The following is a 15,932-nucleotide window of genomic DNA, read 5'->3' as shown; positions in this document are numbered from 1 at the left end:
CTTTTGCCACTTTGGGTTAGCTGCCTGCTTCCAGTTGGAAGTCTTTTGAGACAAGTTTGGTGGACAAATTCTTTTAGTGTCGAGTTCTAGCACAAAAATCAGAGCTCTTGGTCTCGCCAATTATGTATACGTAATGTACACAATGTTCATATACCTGCCAGAGCTTTATTTGAGTGTTATGTCGTTCATGACCAGTGTACCTGCAGGCAACAACACTGTTGCGGCTTGCACAGATCAAGCCACTTCACAAGTTATTGCTATTACATTGATCAGATTTTTTATTTGTCTTTCTAAAGACACTTGCCCGTCATGACAGAGCTGTGACGAAGTCAAGGTTTTAACGGTACACGCGAAAGATGGTGCGTTTGCATGTGTGCAGCACTATGTAGCTGCTGATTCAACAACTCGGATGTGTTCGTGCTGCTCGAAGTGCATACGTGTGTACTTGCGTGCACCCAATCGACTGCCATGTGTTGAGCTTGTGCAGCTTCATAATTTGATTATCCTAGTACCACAATGATCGAACACAAGGCACGACATATTCACCTGAATAATGCGAGCGTCATGTAGAAATGTGCATGATCAACGCGGAGTATCCCAACTATTCTCGCCATTTCATCATGGCATTGTCATCTCTGCGTGCAGTGAAACTGGTTGTACGCCTTTATGACATACTGGTGCCGCTGGCTCCCAAGCGGAAACATTGCAGTTAATCTGTACTTCATTTGTAAACAAAGCGTATGCAAGGATGAAAGATACGCATAGAAATGGTTTCCATCAATGAGCATCTTACAAATGTTGGCCTTTTGCGCTGCAATGCGATTGTAAAATGCATTATTTGGGTCTCTCTCTTGCGAATGTGCCGTTTATTGCTGCCATGGGATGTTTAAGCAGCTGTTGATCTCGAAACTGATGAACCCCACTTCGAGAACATTTGCATCATATTGCTCGACTTCTTGAAACCTGCGAAAAAAGAAAAGAAATCGGTGCACTAGCTTAATAACAGTGCAGACTCTCAAAAGGCATTTAATTGGAAGACACAATTGAATATATACCGTATTTACTCGAATCTAACTCCCACTTTTTCTGATAAAACGGGTCCAAAAATTGCGTGCACGTTAGAATCGAGTATGACCCTAAATCTGCGTTACCATATCACCATTGGCATTTCAAAATGGCCGCCTCATACGCGCTTCGAGCCTAGCTGCCATAGCTTCCTCCATGCTTTGTAGTAAATGTGCATAGGTTAGTCAGTCCATCGTCCGTCTTCCCGTTTTCTGCGTTTGGTCTATCAACATGGCAGTGCTGACTGCAAAGACATGCCAAGTTCATCACGATGCCGTAATTCAAAGGTATGCGATGACTTGTGCAGAGCAGAGACGGACGGAAATCCGGCCGCATCACAGGCATTCAGAGTTCCCGAAACTTGCGTGTGGGACTGGCGCAAACAGGAGAAGCATTCTACATCGGCGGCTGCTACGTACAGTGCGGCCATGCAGCCCCTATCTTGAAAGCACCACGCTGTGTTCTCGTCGCTTAGTTTGTGTCGAAGCGAGAGGCCGCACAAAGGTCAATTCCCTCACTCCTGCTACTGCACTTCCTCACTCCAGCGTTTAAAGAGTTTCCGCGCTCATTGAGTGAGACGTGTTCAAGTTTGCTTGTGCGTGCGTGACACGATGCTCATTGATGTAGTTAGTAAGCGAATGTGTAAAAGTTCATATGACCAATAAAACTGCTATTTCATATAGCTGTCTACTAATTCGCTATCATAAGCAATGCCTCCCGTTTCAAGCGAAACTGGTTTTTTTTATTTATTACAACTTTAGTGCATTGGGAGTAAATCCTTGTTTTTTCCAAATGAGAGAAAGTTATATTTCTGTATGAAAGAGTGAGGTGCGCGGTACTGTAAAGGACTTTTATTTCTTTAGGTCACGGCAAACGGGTGCGCATTACAGTCGAGGGCGCGTTAGAATTGAGTAAATACGATATACAAATGGCAGGGTGCGCGAACGCGAAAGCTTGACTTCGCATCACAAAAAGAAACAACTGTTACAAAGCTGACACGTGCAGCACACATTCAAATTATCACTTTTTCATTAATCCAAACATGTGCTACACGTCCCAGGTTACGTTTTTTTGCGATGTGGCGTCACGCACACTGCCTTCCGTTCACAGGGGCAATAGCGAGGATGAAAACAAAAGGACTGTCGTGGACGAAGATTGTATCAAATTGTATACAGGCGCAAATGTACAACATATATACTGTAGCACACACAGCCACCACGTTTTAATCACGCGGAGTCATGCAGAGAATGGAATAATGCGTTCATGTTACTGGTGCAACATAGTTTCAATGTGCCCAAACTTATGCATTCCTGCATGTGTGTGCACGACAATGCACGATGCCCCCGTTCAAAATCTCAACATGTACTTTTCCAGCTATAAAACCACACAATAGTGAAAATGATTTACACTTGTCAAGAGCAGCTTGTCCTCGCAAATGCAAAATATATTTGCAGTGCCTAGAAAGGCGTGGACTGACAAAGGTGTGCACTCTCAGTAGTACAATACTGCGCATTACATTTTTAGCACTATAGATGACAGCAAACAGCCTACGCACTCCAGAGCTTCATACACTTGTTGACACAGAGGTGTTGGTTGATGGTAGCGAAATCGGGAGAAAAAGATCTGAACGAGAGCCAAGAAAGCAACCCTCGCACAAGCCTACCCATGCCTAAGCTTAACCATGCCTGAGTTGTGTAGCCCATGTACAAAGAAAAAGCTCTGTTTATACACTTTTACACCTTCAGCGCACTTAAAAGCAGTCCCTAACACTAAAACACGAAACAAAAACAGAGTTCTTCAATGATGCGGGTAGCCAGGAAACTTACCCAAAACACATCCGGTCCCTTGCAAATGTCTCGACGCAGGAACTCGATGGCTAACTATCATGGCAGCGACGGCAAGTCACGGAAAAAAGAAAAAAAAATAGAGAAAAGGGTGTGAAAAGTGCCACTTGAAAGCACTCAACCAATTCAGAGATGCAGACCTTCTCTCCTGCCTCCTCTCATGCTGCTCGCCGCAGCTACGGCGGCAAGATAAAAGTATGTTGCTATCATTGGTTTTATTCAGGGGGCTTAGTTTCAAGCTATACACAGAGCCCCTTGTGAACATTGCCCGCATCATTTAGTCATACAAGCAGAAGAAAATGGCAAATGGCGTTACAGTGGGGGATGTGCAAAAGCAGTGAAAGAAAGCTTGAAGGCCGGTGTTATTACTGCGTGGTTAATTGCAAAAACTAGAAAATCCATAACATAGCTGTTATTTAGTGTCAAAACTACAAGTATGAGTAACAGTGACTTTGGATTCAGTCAGGTGCAATTGCATGCCATTTCAACTATTATTTCTACAGCTTCTTGGACGAAATATCTGCGACTTTATTGAAAGCGAAAATGGGAATGACTGAGAACGTTTCTATTGCAAGTATATATGCAGCCAGCATTTTTTCAGAACCGTTGAGAGTTATATTAGTGCCACCCAGTGTAAATGCCCACTGAGTTTCCAGCAGTGCGTGGCTTTGAAAGTGCCTAGTGACAAAACGAAAAGGCAGCAAATGACAGTGCTAATCATACAATCTCACAGTAAACATAAACGGTGAACACTTCGTGTTTACTGTAGATACAGCACATCGTCACGGCACCAGCACGTCGCTGCAACCAGCAACACAAACATTGCCTTTTCTGGCTATGCAGCTTTTATTCCAGGCAAAATCATGTCCACTAGATTAAAGTTACGCCTAATGTTGATTTTATTTAGATTTTATTTAAAGCGATATCCACGGTCAAATGTTTAGTATGAACGAGAGTTCCGATACAAGTCCACTTCAGCTTCAGTGTACAGGTGCTGACGGCACACGGCAAACCAGCTTGACCGCGCCCCATATATCAGCATGTTTTCTTCTGTGTGGAATTATTGCCAGGAGAGGTTAAAGCGGCAACAGCGGTAACGAAACCTTGTTGCTTGGGAGTGCTGGCGGTTCGTTGTGAAGTGCCGTCAACTACAGATTGGAAGTGAACCGATATGGGCAGTGAGCGATCAGCAGCACTGAGGCTACCAGCGACGTCAGAACGTAGCCGCGACCACACCTCTGTCGCTGAATTGCCACGTCACTGTGCCACAGGGAGATCTGGCCATTTGCCAGCAAGACCGCTCTCGATCGGCGGTGTGCAAACCGTGAATGGCATGCGGCAAGTTGTTGTGCCATGCCGCTAGCGTGGACGTGCCTTTAATTCCGGTGTCGTAGGCACCGCAAGTGGCTCCAGAGAAATCTACTTCTCTCCGCTTACGAAGAAACTGTCTCTATTAGTGTCTGGAATATGCAGAAATGAAACGAGTGATCGCTTACTAAAATTCCAACGGCATTTATTGCTTCTTTACTCGCGAGTTACACTTTGCCGACACCCTTAACCACCATTGTGAAGTATTGTTTTCTTAATGTAGAAAACAATTTCCTGCATGCAATCCTCGCTCTTCTCAAGTTATTTTGCATGAAAGAACTCTTTTGAATCCTTTTGAAACCATACTGCAACACTATTGGAGGTATACCCTTGCAGGTCAAGACACTTCTAAGGCGTTTCTCACAAGTAAATTCGTCCTCTGTGATCGTACCCTCTTCACCATTTACAATAATCACGCTGAGAGAAATGAAAAAGAAAGACGTGCCAAACTCGCAAGGTTACAGTTTCGTAAAACGTAAGAACAACATGCTCCCTGCGCCGCCGCATTTGTTTGGGAGTCTAAAAGTTACGCTGCTTTTCACTCGCAGCACTGTGGGCTATATTTCACGAGCGCCCCCTGGGCAGTGCTGGTTTCCCATAATGTTCATGGAAAGAGCAAAGGCCAATACTACAGTGCCGCATATCATTTTGATGGAACCTAACATGATGAGATTGGCAAATAATAAACTTGTTTGTTTAAATCGAAATAGCAATTTCATAGGCTGCCTAAGACGAGACATGCTTACTCAACGGCTGGTAATTATTGTCCATAAGTGACCTCCTCCATGGTCATGAATTCAGGCACTCTAGAAACACAGGAAACAGCACGTACGTGATAGAAAAACATAACACAAAAATGAGTTAGCCAAAAATGACAAAGAAATATCAATAACTCTATAAATGCCCGCTAAATCCCTATCCTCGCAACTTATGCACAACAAACCAACAACCAAGCTATAGCCTGCTGAAATCATGGGTTTCCGGCACTGAAATATTTCTATCTCGGCTATTAATGAGCTGACTCGAAAAATTTTTGAGGCAAAACACTCCCTAGAGGACACACAACAACTTCCAGCATATAACCAAAATTTGCTATGGGGCCTGGTGAGGGGCCCTTTAAGGCCTTATCTGCATATCGAACAGAGTCTTCCGCTGACTGAGCACTGATAAAAAGTCCAAATCATGCATCTTGTGCTCGAGGAATGATTTTCAGATATCAAAAAGCGTCTTATCCTGCTTGGAGGTGCCAAACGTGCCAATCCATGGCACGCAGTGAGCGCATTTCCCTTGCCATTTGCAGCTGTTGTTGCCGCACACTGAGAATTCGATGGCATCCATTAGTGACCGCAGTGGTATTCTATGTTATTGTTAGAAGAAGCTGTGCTAATGAGTTAGTTAGTTTTGCCATTTTCTCTTCTCAGAACACAGTCTTTTTTGCACTCTATGGCTATAGGTGATGGTATCCATTAGTGACCGCAGTGTTATTCTATGTTATTCTTAGAAGAAGCCATGCTGGTGAACTACTAGTTAGTTTTCCCATTTTTGTCTTCTCAAGGACACCATCTTATTTGCGCTCCATGTGTCCGACCGTGGGCATGTTATGATGTAGCTAGTAATAGTAGCCAGTTAGGCCGAACAGCCGAAGTGGGAGCTCCAACAGAAATGGCGATTACGCAGTGGCCTTGAAAGAACATTTCAGCAACGGAACACAACTGGCGCAGCCAAGTTCATTAATGTAAGTGTCTCTGCCGAGGTAGTTACCAGCACATACTTTTATCTATCCCCATTCTTGCACACAACTAAACTCGTGAGTCGTAATGATATTCTCGTGGACGCTTACCTACTAAAACGTATTTTGAAGAATCGCTTATGTATTCAGCACCTGTTTGCACCCCATTTGTTTGAACTGTTTTGTGCCGAACCAGTAACCATTATTATTAATTTTTTTTTTGGTCAGGGTTCGGGTACGTTATAAGAATATCGGTTCGAGTTCAGTTTCGGCGAGAATTCTAGTTTGGGTACGATTATTGGTTTGGGTTCGGTTCGACACCCTCTTTGTAACAGGCATGGTTTGTACGTTGTTGCCGGAAGCATTTGGTTGTTACTCTGGTGCCTCATAAACATTTTAAAGGTCCTTGAATAGATGGTTTTTAGTCTCATCAGCCCGGTAGGTGCTGCACAATGGGCAGCTTTGAGCACCTAGAGTGACGAGTTTGGGGGAGTGCCATGGAACTTTTATCTAAATCTTGATCACCTTCGCTGATGCAGCGGGGGAGGCAGTTTAAGTCAGAATAATTTATTCCCTCATCAAGGAACAGTTTCTCTATGTCATGACAAAAACACTGTAGCCAGCAGCCTCAAAGTTGCCCGAGTTTTTTGCACCTCTGACTTCACACTGAAAAATGCTTAAATGCAGTAATAGCTTGACTTCGAGATATTTTTGAGATATTAACTGTTGCTGCCAGTGGTTATGTTGGGCGTCAAATTATTAAACATCCTGGGACTCACTTGGATTATTGTGTAGCAGGAACGCAGTTTCTTCGAGTTTACAGGAGTTTTAAAACTCTTTACTCAAGGGCCATCAAAATGTTCCCATGTGATGCAAGTGTTCAGCACTGCTGCTCATCACTCTCTTTTGATCACTGCCTTATTATTTTGTTTGTTGTTTGTTGCCTTATTATTTTGTTGTTATTTTGCTGTTTCTTGAAATCTAAGCACTTACCATGGTCCTTCAATACTTTTCATCTGGTCATGAAACTTCAGTGTAATGCTATGGGAGAGCTTCATATAGTGCCCGCAGTGGACGCACCACGGTGATGGCGCAAGTAGAAGGTGGACTGGAGCAGACGCTGAATGGACACCACAGGCGTTCTGTTCTTGCTATTGTGGAAGAGTCGATTGCCTGTATCAGCATGTGGAAATTGGCGACACATGTAATCGCTGCCCTGTTAGTGTGCAGTGTTCAGAAACTTAAACGCAAACAATTTCACAACAAACAGAACGCTTTGTTTCATTTCCAGGTTCAACTGCGTTCATCACAGCGGCCTAATTCATAATTCAAATTGTACACTTGGACTACTCCACCATTAGAAACCAACTAGAGCAAGTCCACGTCACACTTTTACGTAACTGCACATAGAGAAACCTGTGTTTCAAACCAACAAAGCTAACCAAATGATTACCAAACTTATTACTAATTAGTACTAAATTACTAACCAACTAATTACTAAACTGACAAAGCTAACCAACCGATTAAATAACCACACAAATAGGTAATTACTAAACTAATTATCAAACTAGTTAACATAACTTACTCATCTAACTACATTAACTAAACTCAATAATAAGTATTGTAAGAAACTACAGTACGTAACAAAACCAACTCAACCAATAAACTATAATTACATAACTATAGATAAGTAATACACCAACTAAACTAAATAAATAAATAAGTTGGCTAACAAAGCTAATTGACTAATCAAACTAACACTAATCAACTGATTAACTAAATTATCTAACTGAAATAACAATCTTTCACTAACCTACGTAACTACAATAACTAAGCAAATATAATTAACTTACTAACTAATCAACTAATAACTAACACTGAACTAGCTAATCAAATATAATAGACTTATCCAACTAACTAACTAGACAAAGTGCAAATGGAGACAGCCAAACGAAACAGTTTGTGCGAGGAAGGCTGCTATGGGGAGGGGGCGACGTCAATCATAAAATGGTGCCGTGTATAATTTAAGCGCAAGCGTATTGTACATTAAATTATTTTGCCAAAAGTTCCCATTGCATGTTCATTTTACAAACAGGCTGAACTAAATGTGGGAGAGGCACCTTTCCTCGTGAAAGAATTGTATGATAGTGCAGCCCGGCCATCTGGCGCGACAGATTGTTCACCTTCTATTTATGCCAGTGCCTCTGGTACGATCTTTTGTCTCTATATGAAACTTTCGGGCAAGTTTCATGACCAGATGAAAAGTATTGAAGAACCCTGCTCTTGCTTTAGTCTTTGAGATCTGTTATCTTGTTCTTTCTTTCCTATTTCCTTCCCTTTCTGTGTGTTTCTATTTCCTCCTTCATGAAAAGTAGGCAGGAATATTGAGACAGTTGCCAGCCTGCTCCTTGCTTTCTTTTTCTTTCTTTCAATTGTATATATGTTTTCAAACTCAATCAATCAATTTTATTAATGGGCCCAGGAAAGGGCCCAGCTGGTCTTGGTACTGGCGCATGTGAGAAATGGTATAACATGCATACACAGATATATATAAATCAGCAAACAAGAATAAAAAGTACATATTCTATACCAATGTAGTTCACAATATATAACATACGTAATATAACAACACAGCATAACATAACATAAAATATAACAGAAAAAAAAAAAAAAAACATTGTCCGAGATTTCTGGAAGTCTGGACACCAAGCACACGGTACCCTGCACATGGAACAAGGTGGACACATACATGCCAACAATAAAGAGTACACATGCCATATACCAACGATCCACCACATGACATACAAAAACAACATTGTCATTTCTGGAAATAGGTCATGAAGTGAACTTGAGAAATGTGATAACAATAAACCATCGGCAGAGACACTTAAAATTGCTTACATGTGGGAATGCAAAAGCATTATAGTTGCTTTGGTGAAATGTTTCCACTTATTTTTTTGCAACCATGATGTGGCACCGAGAGTCCATCGAAGTAGAAACAGCACTGATGAAATCCGAAAAGCATGTGATGCACAGGAGGCAGCGTGCTCATTCTATACACTCATGACATGGCACCACCTCCTCCCCATTGGCTGCGCCGTCACGTGCCCAATGATGCACTCACTGGGCCACACCTTCAGTCAGCCAGATGGCTTCGACATGACGTGTACAATGATGCATGCACTAGGCATACCTTATTCAACCAGAATTCTTTATAAGATATAAAGATAATATATTTTGAAAGCATAAAAAATATGTTGCATGGGCCTCTTCATCTCCTCCCCTCATTTTGCCATACCTTGTAGCATAACCACTGTATGGTTGAAAGTTGACTAACAGTGAAGATTTCACTTTCGCTGTAAATTTTACAGGCCAAAAAGCTGTTCCCTTTTTTTGACTGTGCTTACCAAGGATTTGCTTCTGGAAACCTGGAGAATGACAGCTGGGCTATACGGTACTTTGTTTCTCAAGGCTTTGAACTTGTTTGTGCCCAGTCGTTTGCCAAGAACTTTGGTTTGTACAGTGAGTATGCGCTAACCTTGTGCATTTTTCTGTTTGACAAGTGTTTATGTTACTTGGTGTTGTGGTATCTCAAGCATTGCATTTCACAACAATCTATTTCATCATCGTAGCTGTAATTGCTACAAAATAATCTCACCAGCAGCAGGAGATGGAAGCTCAGTACTAAACAAAGTGTACAGCAGAAGTGTGGTGGGTTTGACCAGGGGTAATTCATAGCAACAAATGTATACAGCACGGTAAATTATGGCATGAGTTCTCGTCTTCCAGTGTGCCCATTTGTGGTTATGAATTACCGACTTGCCCAAGCCTCTACAGGTGTAGAACAGGTTCTGTGTACTTTAATCTTGTGCTTTTAGTTATAATATTTTACAGCTGGTTAGATATGTTGGTAGCGAATATTCAAAACTTTCATGGCCTATAGGTAGCGCGGTTGTACATCCAACATGGTGGTTGTTGAGATGATTATGATGCTGGTGGAATGTGTACTTTTGGAGACGACCAGCGTTCTTTGTGCTGCAGTTCCCCTTTAATGTATGTTATTGCATAGGCAGGGATGCAATGAGATTGTCATAGTTTAAGACATCTTGGGTATATGAATACCTACACCCACATGAAGCACTAACATGCATGAAGTTGTAAATACTTCAAATCCAGCAGCCTGTTGTGTTGGTAGCATGGAATCATTGATGGAAGTTTTTCACAAACCATGAAATGATCATGCACACAGCTCAGTAAAGTGAGAAAAATTGTCGGAGATGTGCTTTATTATCTTTTGGCCTGCAGTGTACTCCGCAGCATAAGGTTTTAATTCAGTGATGGTTGAGGGCTGTCAAATCCGGCATGTTTTGTATTATGAGCTTCGAAATGAAGATGGAAAGGACAAAGTGGAGCTTGCACGTGTGTAAGCCAACAAAGTAGTCAAAGAATTGTGTTTTGCACTTCATGACCAAACAGAAAGAGCGATTCCAAAGACATCCAATTACCGGCAGTGTGCTTTTATTGGGTTCCTTTGATCAAGAAACAGTGGAGAACTCTGACACGAAGTCGGGCAGCAGTGAACAAAATCAGCGGAAGATAATAATCACATTTGAAGGGCCCCTCACTAGTCTGGCCATTTTGAGCTGATAAGCACAGAGCATACAATGTGTGATAATGATTGTGTCTGCAAAGTATTGCATTGCTATGTGCCACGGAAAGATCTGAAATTTCAAACCGAATGCCGTTTTCCCTTCTCCTTGCGGCCGCTGTGCTCCAACCCAGAGAATGACGTACACGTGCTAGTGCGCCTACGTACACGAATTTGCTGTGACGTCGCATGTGGTGACACGTGACTTCGAGAATTATTCTAGGCAACATCTGTTATTTGTGTAATATGTTGCTTGAATAGACAAATTAAAGCTTAGAGAAATAATAAAACACACAAACCAAATGGCTGCATGTTTTTGTTTTACTTCACACCGCAGCAAGAGAGATGTACTTCTGTTTCACCTGCTTGTCCCCACATCGTGCAGTCGCGCGCGCAGACACCAGGACTATGTCATTTTCTATCATGTTCCAGCATGGGATCATGCTCTGTGATCCGCTTGTGTCTGCCTCAGTATTCAGGTAACACTGACTTGTAGCACTAGTGAGGTGGCCTCATGCACAACGCGCAAAATTGTGCACTGCGTGAAACGAGACAATCACAACAGCTCGTGCGCGATGCCATCAGCAGAAGTGCGCTGCACAGCAATAAAGCGAGCAAAAAAATTAATGAAGGCGGGACCCGTGACGTATGCGTCATGCGATCCTTGAGGTTTGGTGTGGGAGAACGCAGGGAAGGAATTTTGCTTGCGGAGGCTAGATGGGGCAAGTGGAGAGAGCATCTATGTTTGCGGTGAAGCTTGCCTCCTGAAGTCATGGGTTCGCGGCACTGAAATATTTCTATCTCTGCTATTAATGAGCTGATTTGAAAAATTTTTGTGGCAGAACACTTCCTAGAAAACATGTAACAACTTCCAGTGTATAAACAAAATTTGCTATGGGGCCTGGTAAGGAGCCCTTTAAGAAATGTATCCTCTCTTTTTTATTCTACATTTCCGGTGTTTGAGGTATTCAAGGGAAAAAGTCATGGGCAGGGAAGACAAAAAGAGTGCCATTAGCAAAGCAAACTAGACAAAAGACATGGACAGAGCGACTTCGAAGATGTCAAGGTCAGGGATTATAAGAAAGGTATATAATTTCTAGGCGCTTGAGACTGAATAATGTAACTAGTATATTGAATGAAGACCTTTCGTGATGCATCTGAGGCACACTATCTACCAGCCTTGTGCATCCTTTTTCTGTCTCATGGAATCAATAAGAACTCTTCTAAACGATTTAGTGCTCAAACCAATGTGTGCTTTTCATGAATATCCTGCACTTCTACTTTGGAACAGCTTGGATAGGCAAGTTGTCCACCATTCTTTCTCTGCCTGAAAATGCAGCAGGCACCTGTTCCATGAAGACTGATCATCTCGTTACTGGTTCACGAACAAACCGCGTGGTTTCACACCGTCTATGAAAGTTACAAATATCAACTGGTCGCACTAAGATTAGGCTGGACAACATGTGTGCCTTTACTTCTGTCTGGATTTTCTTATGTCTCTTGCTTTTCAGATGAACGAATTGGCAACCTCTTGCTTGTTATTGATGACAAGGAAGCCCTAACAAATGTCCTGGCTCAAATAACATTGCTTGTGCGTGGGAACTATTCAAACCCTCCCAATCATGGTGCCCGCATTGTCTCCAAGGTTCTGAACACTCCGGCATATTTTGAGGAATGGTGAGCATAGGAACTTGCTACTCTTTTGTGCCAAAACTGCATGGAGCAAGTACAATTAGGTAGGCATGGGATAACTGCACTGGTGTACTACAGCATGCTGCTTTTGTTTTTATATCAAACAATGAAATGTTATGCAACTGGATGTAGTGGTAAGTATGGGTTACAACAAACAAGACGTGGTTCGTCCTCGCATCAAGATCAAGTGAATGGCAGGCAAAAGTCCACTTTTATAAACCAACTGCTGTGCACTGCAATTAGCTGCTAAAAGTAACTGGCTGCGTTGCTTAAGCCAAAAATATGCTCATGATTACAGCTGGAACAGAAAGCCCCATTGCAGGAGTGTTTGTGCAGGTACCTAGGCATTGCACTGAAAGCAGAAGTAGTGAGCTTTTGCATTAGCAGCCTGTGTAAACATTTAAAGGACACATTACCAGATTTGGGCAATGCAAGAAAAGAAAAACAAAAAAGCAAGTGCAATGCATTGAACATGTTGACAGCTGTGTCTGCAGACTATTACCCTGGTGTAAATATGTATGATGCAAATGAAAGCCTTTGCACCCTCCTCCTCAGAAGATCCCGTCTCCCTGCCAGCAGAGACGTTGCAGCTTGCATGCAATGCATTGCACTTGCAGCACACAGATAGCCAGCAGCAATGCGAGCAACTCTGAAATTCCTATGAAATGCAGGTGCCTAAGAGTGCCACTGAAGATGTTTCACGCAACAAGAAAAGATGAGGGAAAAAGAGAGAGGGGGTTGTGACATAAGCCTGGTGTTCTTCGTTTTAAGGTAAAACCTGATAACTTCCGATTTCTGCACCCCAAACCAAATTTCGGAAAATCGATTTCTCCCTAAAGTTTCCAATCTTGTAAACAATAAAAACAAATGGGGGTGCTACAAAACTAATGAACACTGCCCATCCTTTGTGAGCAAGTGGTCATGTTTGTTAGATTATTATTATGAATATATAATCATGGTATATGCCTCGTTTTCCCTTAACGCTCAAGCAAAAAGCTGCATGTGCAGCATGTCCCACATAACTTGAGCCAAGAATTTAAAAATGAAAGGCATGTCGGAAGCGAATGCACACTTTTTGCAATAGCCTACAGTAACTCAGACAATCTTTTGTTTTCCCCCATAACTCATTAATTAAGTTTAATTAACCAACTTTTTCATTATTGGCTTAGGACCCCAAGTATGATACGCAGATTTGTAGAGCACCTTCAGAAACCACCGATCGAGTTGTTTTCTTTATGATACGTCTCACGTAGTCGTTTTTTCCGGGTCAGCACTGTAAGGCTGGAAAAGGAGCAGCGGGCCATCGTGCAGCGGCTTGAATTTCTCATTTTCTTTTTTTCTTTTCAAGGATTTCGCACTTCACTACCTTTCGGCTAGGACACCGAGCAGCCAGACTTCATCATTATAACCGATAATGCGGCATCGGGGCATTGTAGTAAGCAGGTTATTTCACCATGCAAAACATACAAAAGTTGACGGTGCAGCAGCTTCTCATTGTTATAACCGATATATTGTTAAAACTGGTATCATTACGAGTGGGTTCAATTGTATTACATGCTCAGCACCCGCCAAAGTTGAGTGAACCAAAGCTTGTTGCTTTTCTTAGTAGCTGCGTTTACATTACAACAATGCATTGCATCACATTTCCTGCACGTCGCATAAATGTAAACTGCGGTAATGCGCTAGGAAACGAATTAACACAGTGCTGACCTTGCTCTGCATTGCGAATGGTAGCTGTGATCTCGAGAGGATGCAGCTATGTTATGTCCAAGGAAGGGTGGCTAATTCGTCTAGTTAGCATTCCATTAGTTTTGTGGCAAGAGCGTATTTTTAAACCAGTAAAACGGGATGTCAACAGACAAAGATGAGAGGTCCGATAGGTCCTCCCCTAGGATGGACAAAGAAGTGCCCCGAATGCATATTACTGTATGTCAACAAGGGCTTGTAAGATAAGGAAAAGCACCACACCTTCTGCGAGGCATGCCCATCTTCATGCTCTTTTTTGTACTTTTCTCCTTCGATAAAAAGAGTGAAGAGAACAAAGTAAAGAAGGGACTGCAAAATCAATCTATATGTAATGCTTTTGTTAATATGGTTTGTTTTAAATGTATTAATATCCAACAACAAGGATTTGTGGAGGGGAGTATGTCACATGATTTGCAAGCAACTGTTTTTTCCATTACATGTTCCTGCAAATGATTTCGCTTGTTTTAATAGAATGTGTACGTCCAGAAGGAGGCTATTGCTTGTGTTTAATCATTTGGAAAAGTTACTAACATATCCCCAATTTCTCCCCAGTGTTCCTGCCAGACAACAAAACTTCCTCCCTGGTCTTCCTCTTTAAAAGTAACACCAGATTTTTACCCCCCCCCCCCCCCCAGAATAAAAAAAATATATAAAACCTGAGAATGAAGGACCCTACACCCTTCGCTCTCATGAGGGAGAAGGCAGGGGAGGAATGTTGCTTGTAGATGCTGATTGAGGCAATGGGAGAGAGCCTGTGTGGTGGTGAGGATAACTTGATTCCTTGCACCATCACCTCACATTATTTCATTTGTTTCTGTCTCCATCATTACTAAATTCTTTTCTATTATTCTTGCAGTATAACACTCTCTGGATGGTGCTTTACAGCTTTGAGTGTATAACCAGAATTTCCAATGGGGCCCGTGACAAACCTTTTAAGAACAACATGCATATTATGGGAGTTCATCAACTGAAACCTCTTTGTAGACAATATCTGCAAAAATAATAATTGTAGTTTACTACACTTTGTATACTATAGACAGGCATCCATGATAAGTGTGTCACAGCACTTGTTACAAGTTAACGAGTCGGACTAGTTGGTTGATGTTCGTAATGGACAACTCTTGAAGTGCACCAGCACACTCTGTCCTGTTTGCTTTTTCATTCACTTTTTGTGTGTGCTGGGGTGCTTCAGGATCTAATCATTATGAACAGCACTTGTTCTTCAGAAGTCACCATAGGCATTCAGTCCTTTGTCCCATTATGTGACCAGTCTATGAATGCCATCCAAGTAAAATTCATCAGATTGGCTTTTGAACCATTGATACCATCAGATATCGCAGTCTATATCTGATTCACACCTCTGACCTTTCAACACCTCCTTTAAAGGCCTTCTTTAGAACTTCCAATGTTGAAGGCCATGGTTGTAGGGAGGGTGATGCAACATTCTCAATGGTGAGGAGTAGTTGAACAAGGAATGTAGCTTTAAGCCAACGTTTTGACAAGGTGACTTGCCTTCATCAGGGCAACAACTGCTTTCCTTAGCAGCATTTTTATGTGTGCATGGCTCATTCTCCCCCACCTTCAATGGAGGAGGAGTAGGAGAATAGGCCACACCATGCTCTGGCCTATAAACTTATGCAATAAATTGCTGCACATGTGCACTAAAGTTGAAGGCTTCACATTCAGCTTGTTCTTTCGGCGATTGCTTGGCAGTTGGCTTACAGAGCACTGCAAGCAATGTGTCTGGTGCATCATAATTTGGTGTTCCCTTTAATAAGAGTGGACCATATTGTAAATCTCTATTCTCAAGTACCACAGTTACAATAGCTCTTTTTACACA

At 42.2% G+C, this 15,932-nt stretch overlaps 1 protein-coding gene and 1 long non-coding RNA gene across 8 annotated transcripts in view; one reads left to right on the top strand and one right to left on the bottom strand.

Annotated features, from left to right (window-relative positions):
* Window positions 1-15,932, top strand: part of Got1 (Glutamate oxaloacetate transaminase 1) — a 57,642-nt gene that overhangs the window by 28,109 nt on the left and 13,601 nt on the right. For both annotated transcript variants that reach the window (XM_050193245.3, XM_050193246.3), the window contains exons 6-7: window positions 9,378-9,528; window positions 12,166-12,331. In XM_050193245.3, coding sequence (XP_050049202.1) covers window positions 9,378-9,528; window positions 12,166-12,331 — 317 coding nt within the window. The remainder of the gene's footprint in view (window positions 1-9,377; window positions 9,529-12,165; window positions 12,332-15,932) is intronic.
* LOC129380452 (uncharacterized) overlaps window positions 252-15,932 on the bottom strand; it is a 33,337-nt gene continuing 17,656 nt past the window's right edge. For 3 of the 6 annotated variants that reach the window (XR_008608484.2, XR_008608487.2, XR_008608488.2), the window contains 4 exons: window positions 7,000-7,179; window positions 5,024-5,083; window positions 2,892-2,945; window positions 252-963 (listed from right to left, as the gene is read on the bottom strand). This is a non-coding gene — a long non-coding RNA (uncharacterized lncRNA). Of the gene's footprint in view, window positions 964-2,891; window positions 2,946-5,023; window positions 5,084-6,999; window positions 7,180-14,314; window positions 14,362-15,932 lie in introns of all 6 variants that reach the window. The other 3 variants (XR_008608485.2, XR_008608486.2, XR_008608483.2) reach the window with 3 other exon arrangements.

This window comes from Dermacentor andersoni, chromosome 1 (genome assembly GCF_023375885.2).
Source record: "Dermacentor andersoni chromosome 1, qqDerAnde1_hic_scaffold, whole genome shotgun sequence".
NCBI lineage: Eukaryota > Metazoa > Arthropoda > Arachnida > Ixodida > Ixodidae > Dermacentor > Dermacentor andersoni.
This window is presented reverse-complemented; position numbering and strand designations above follow the sequence as displayed.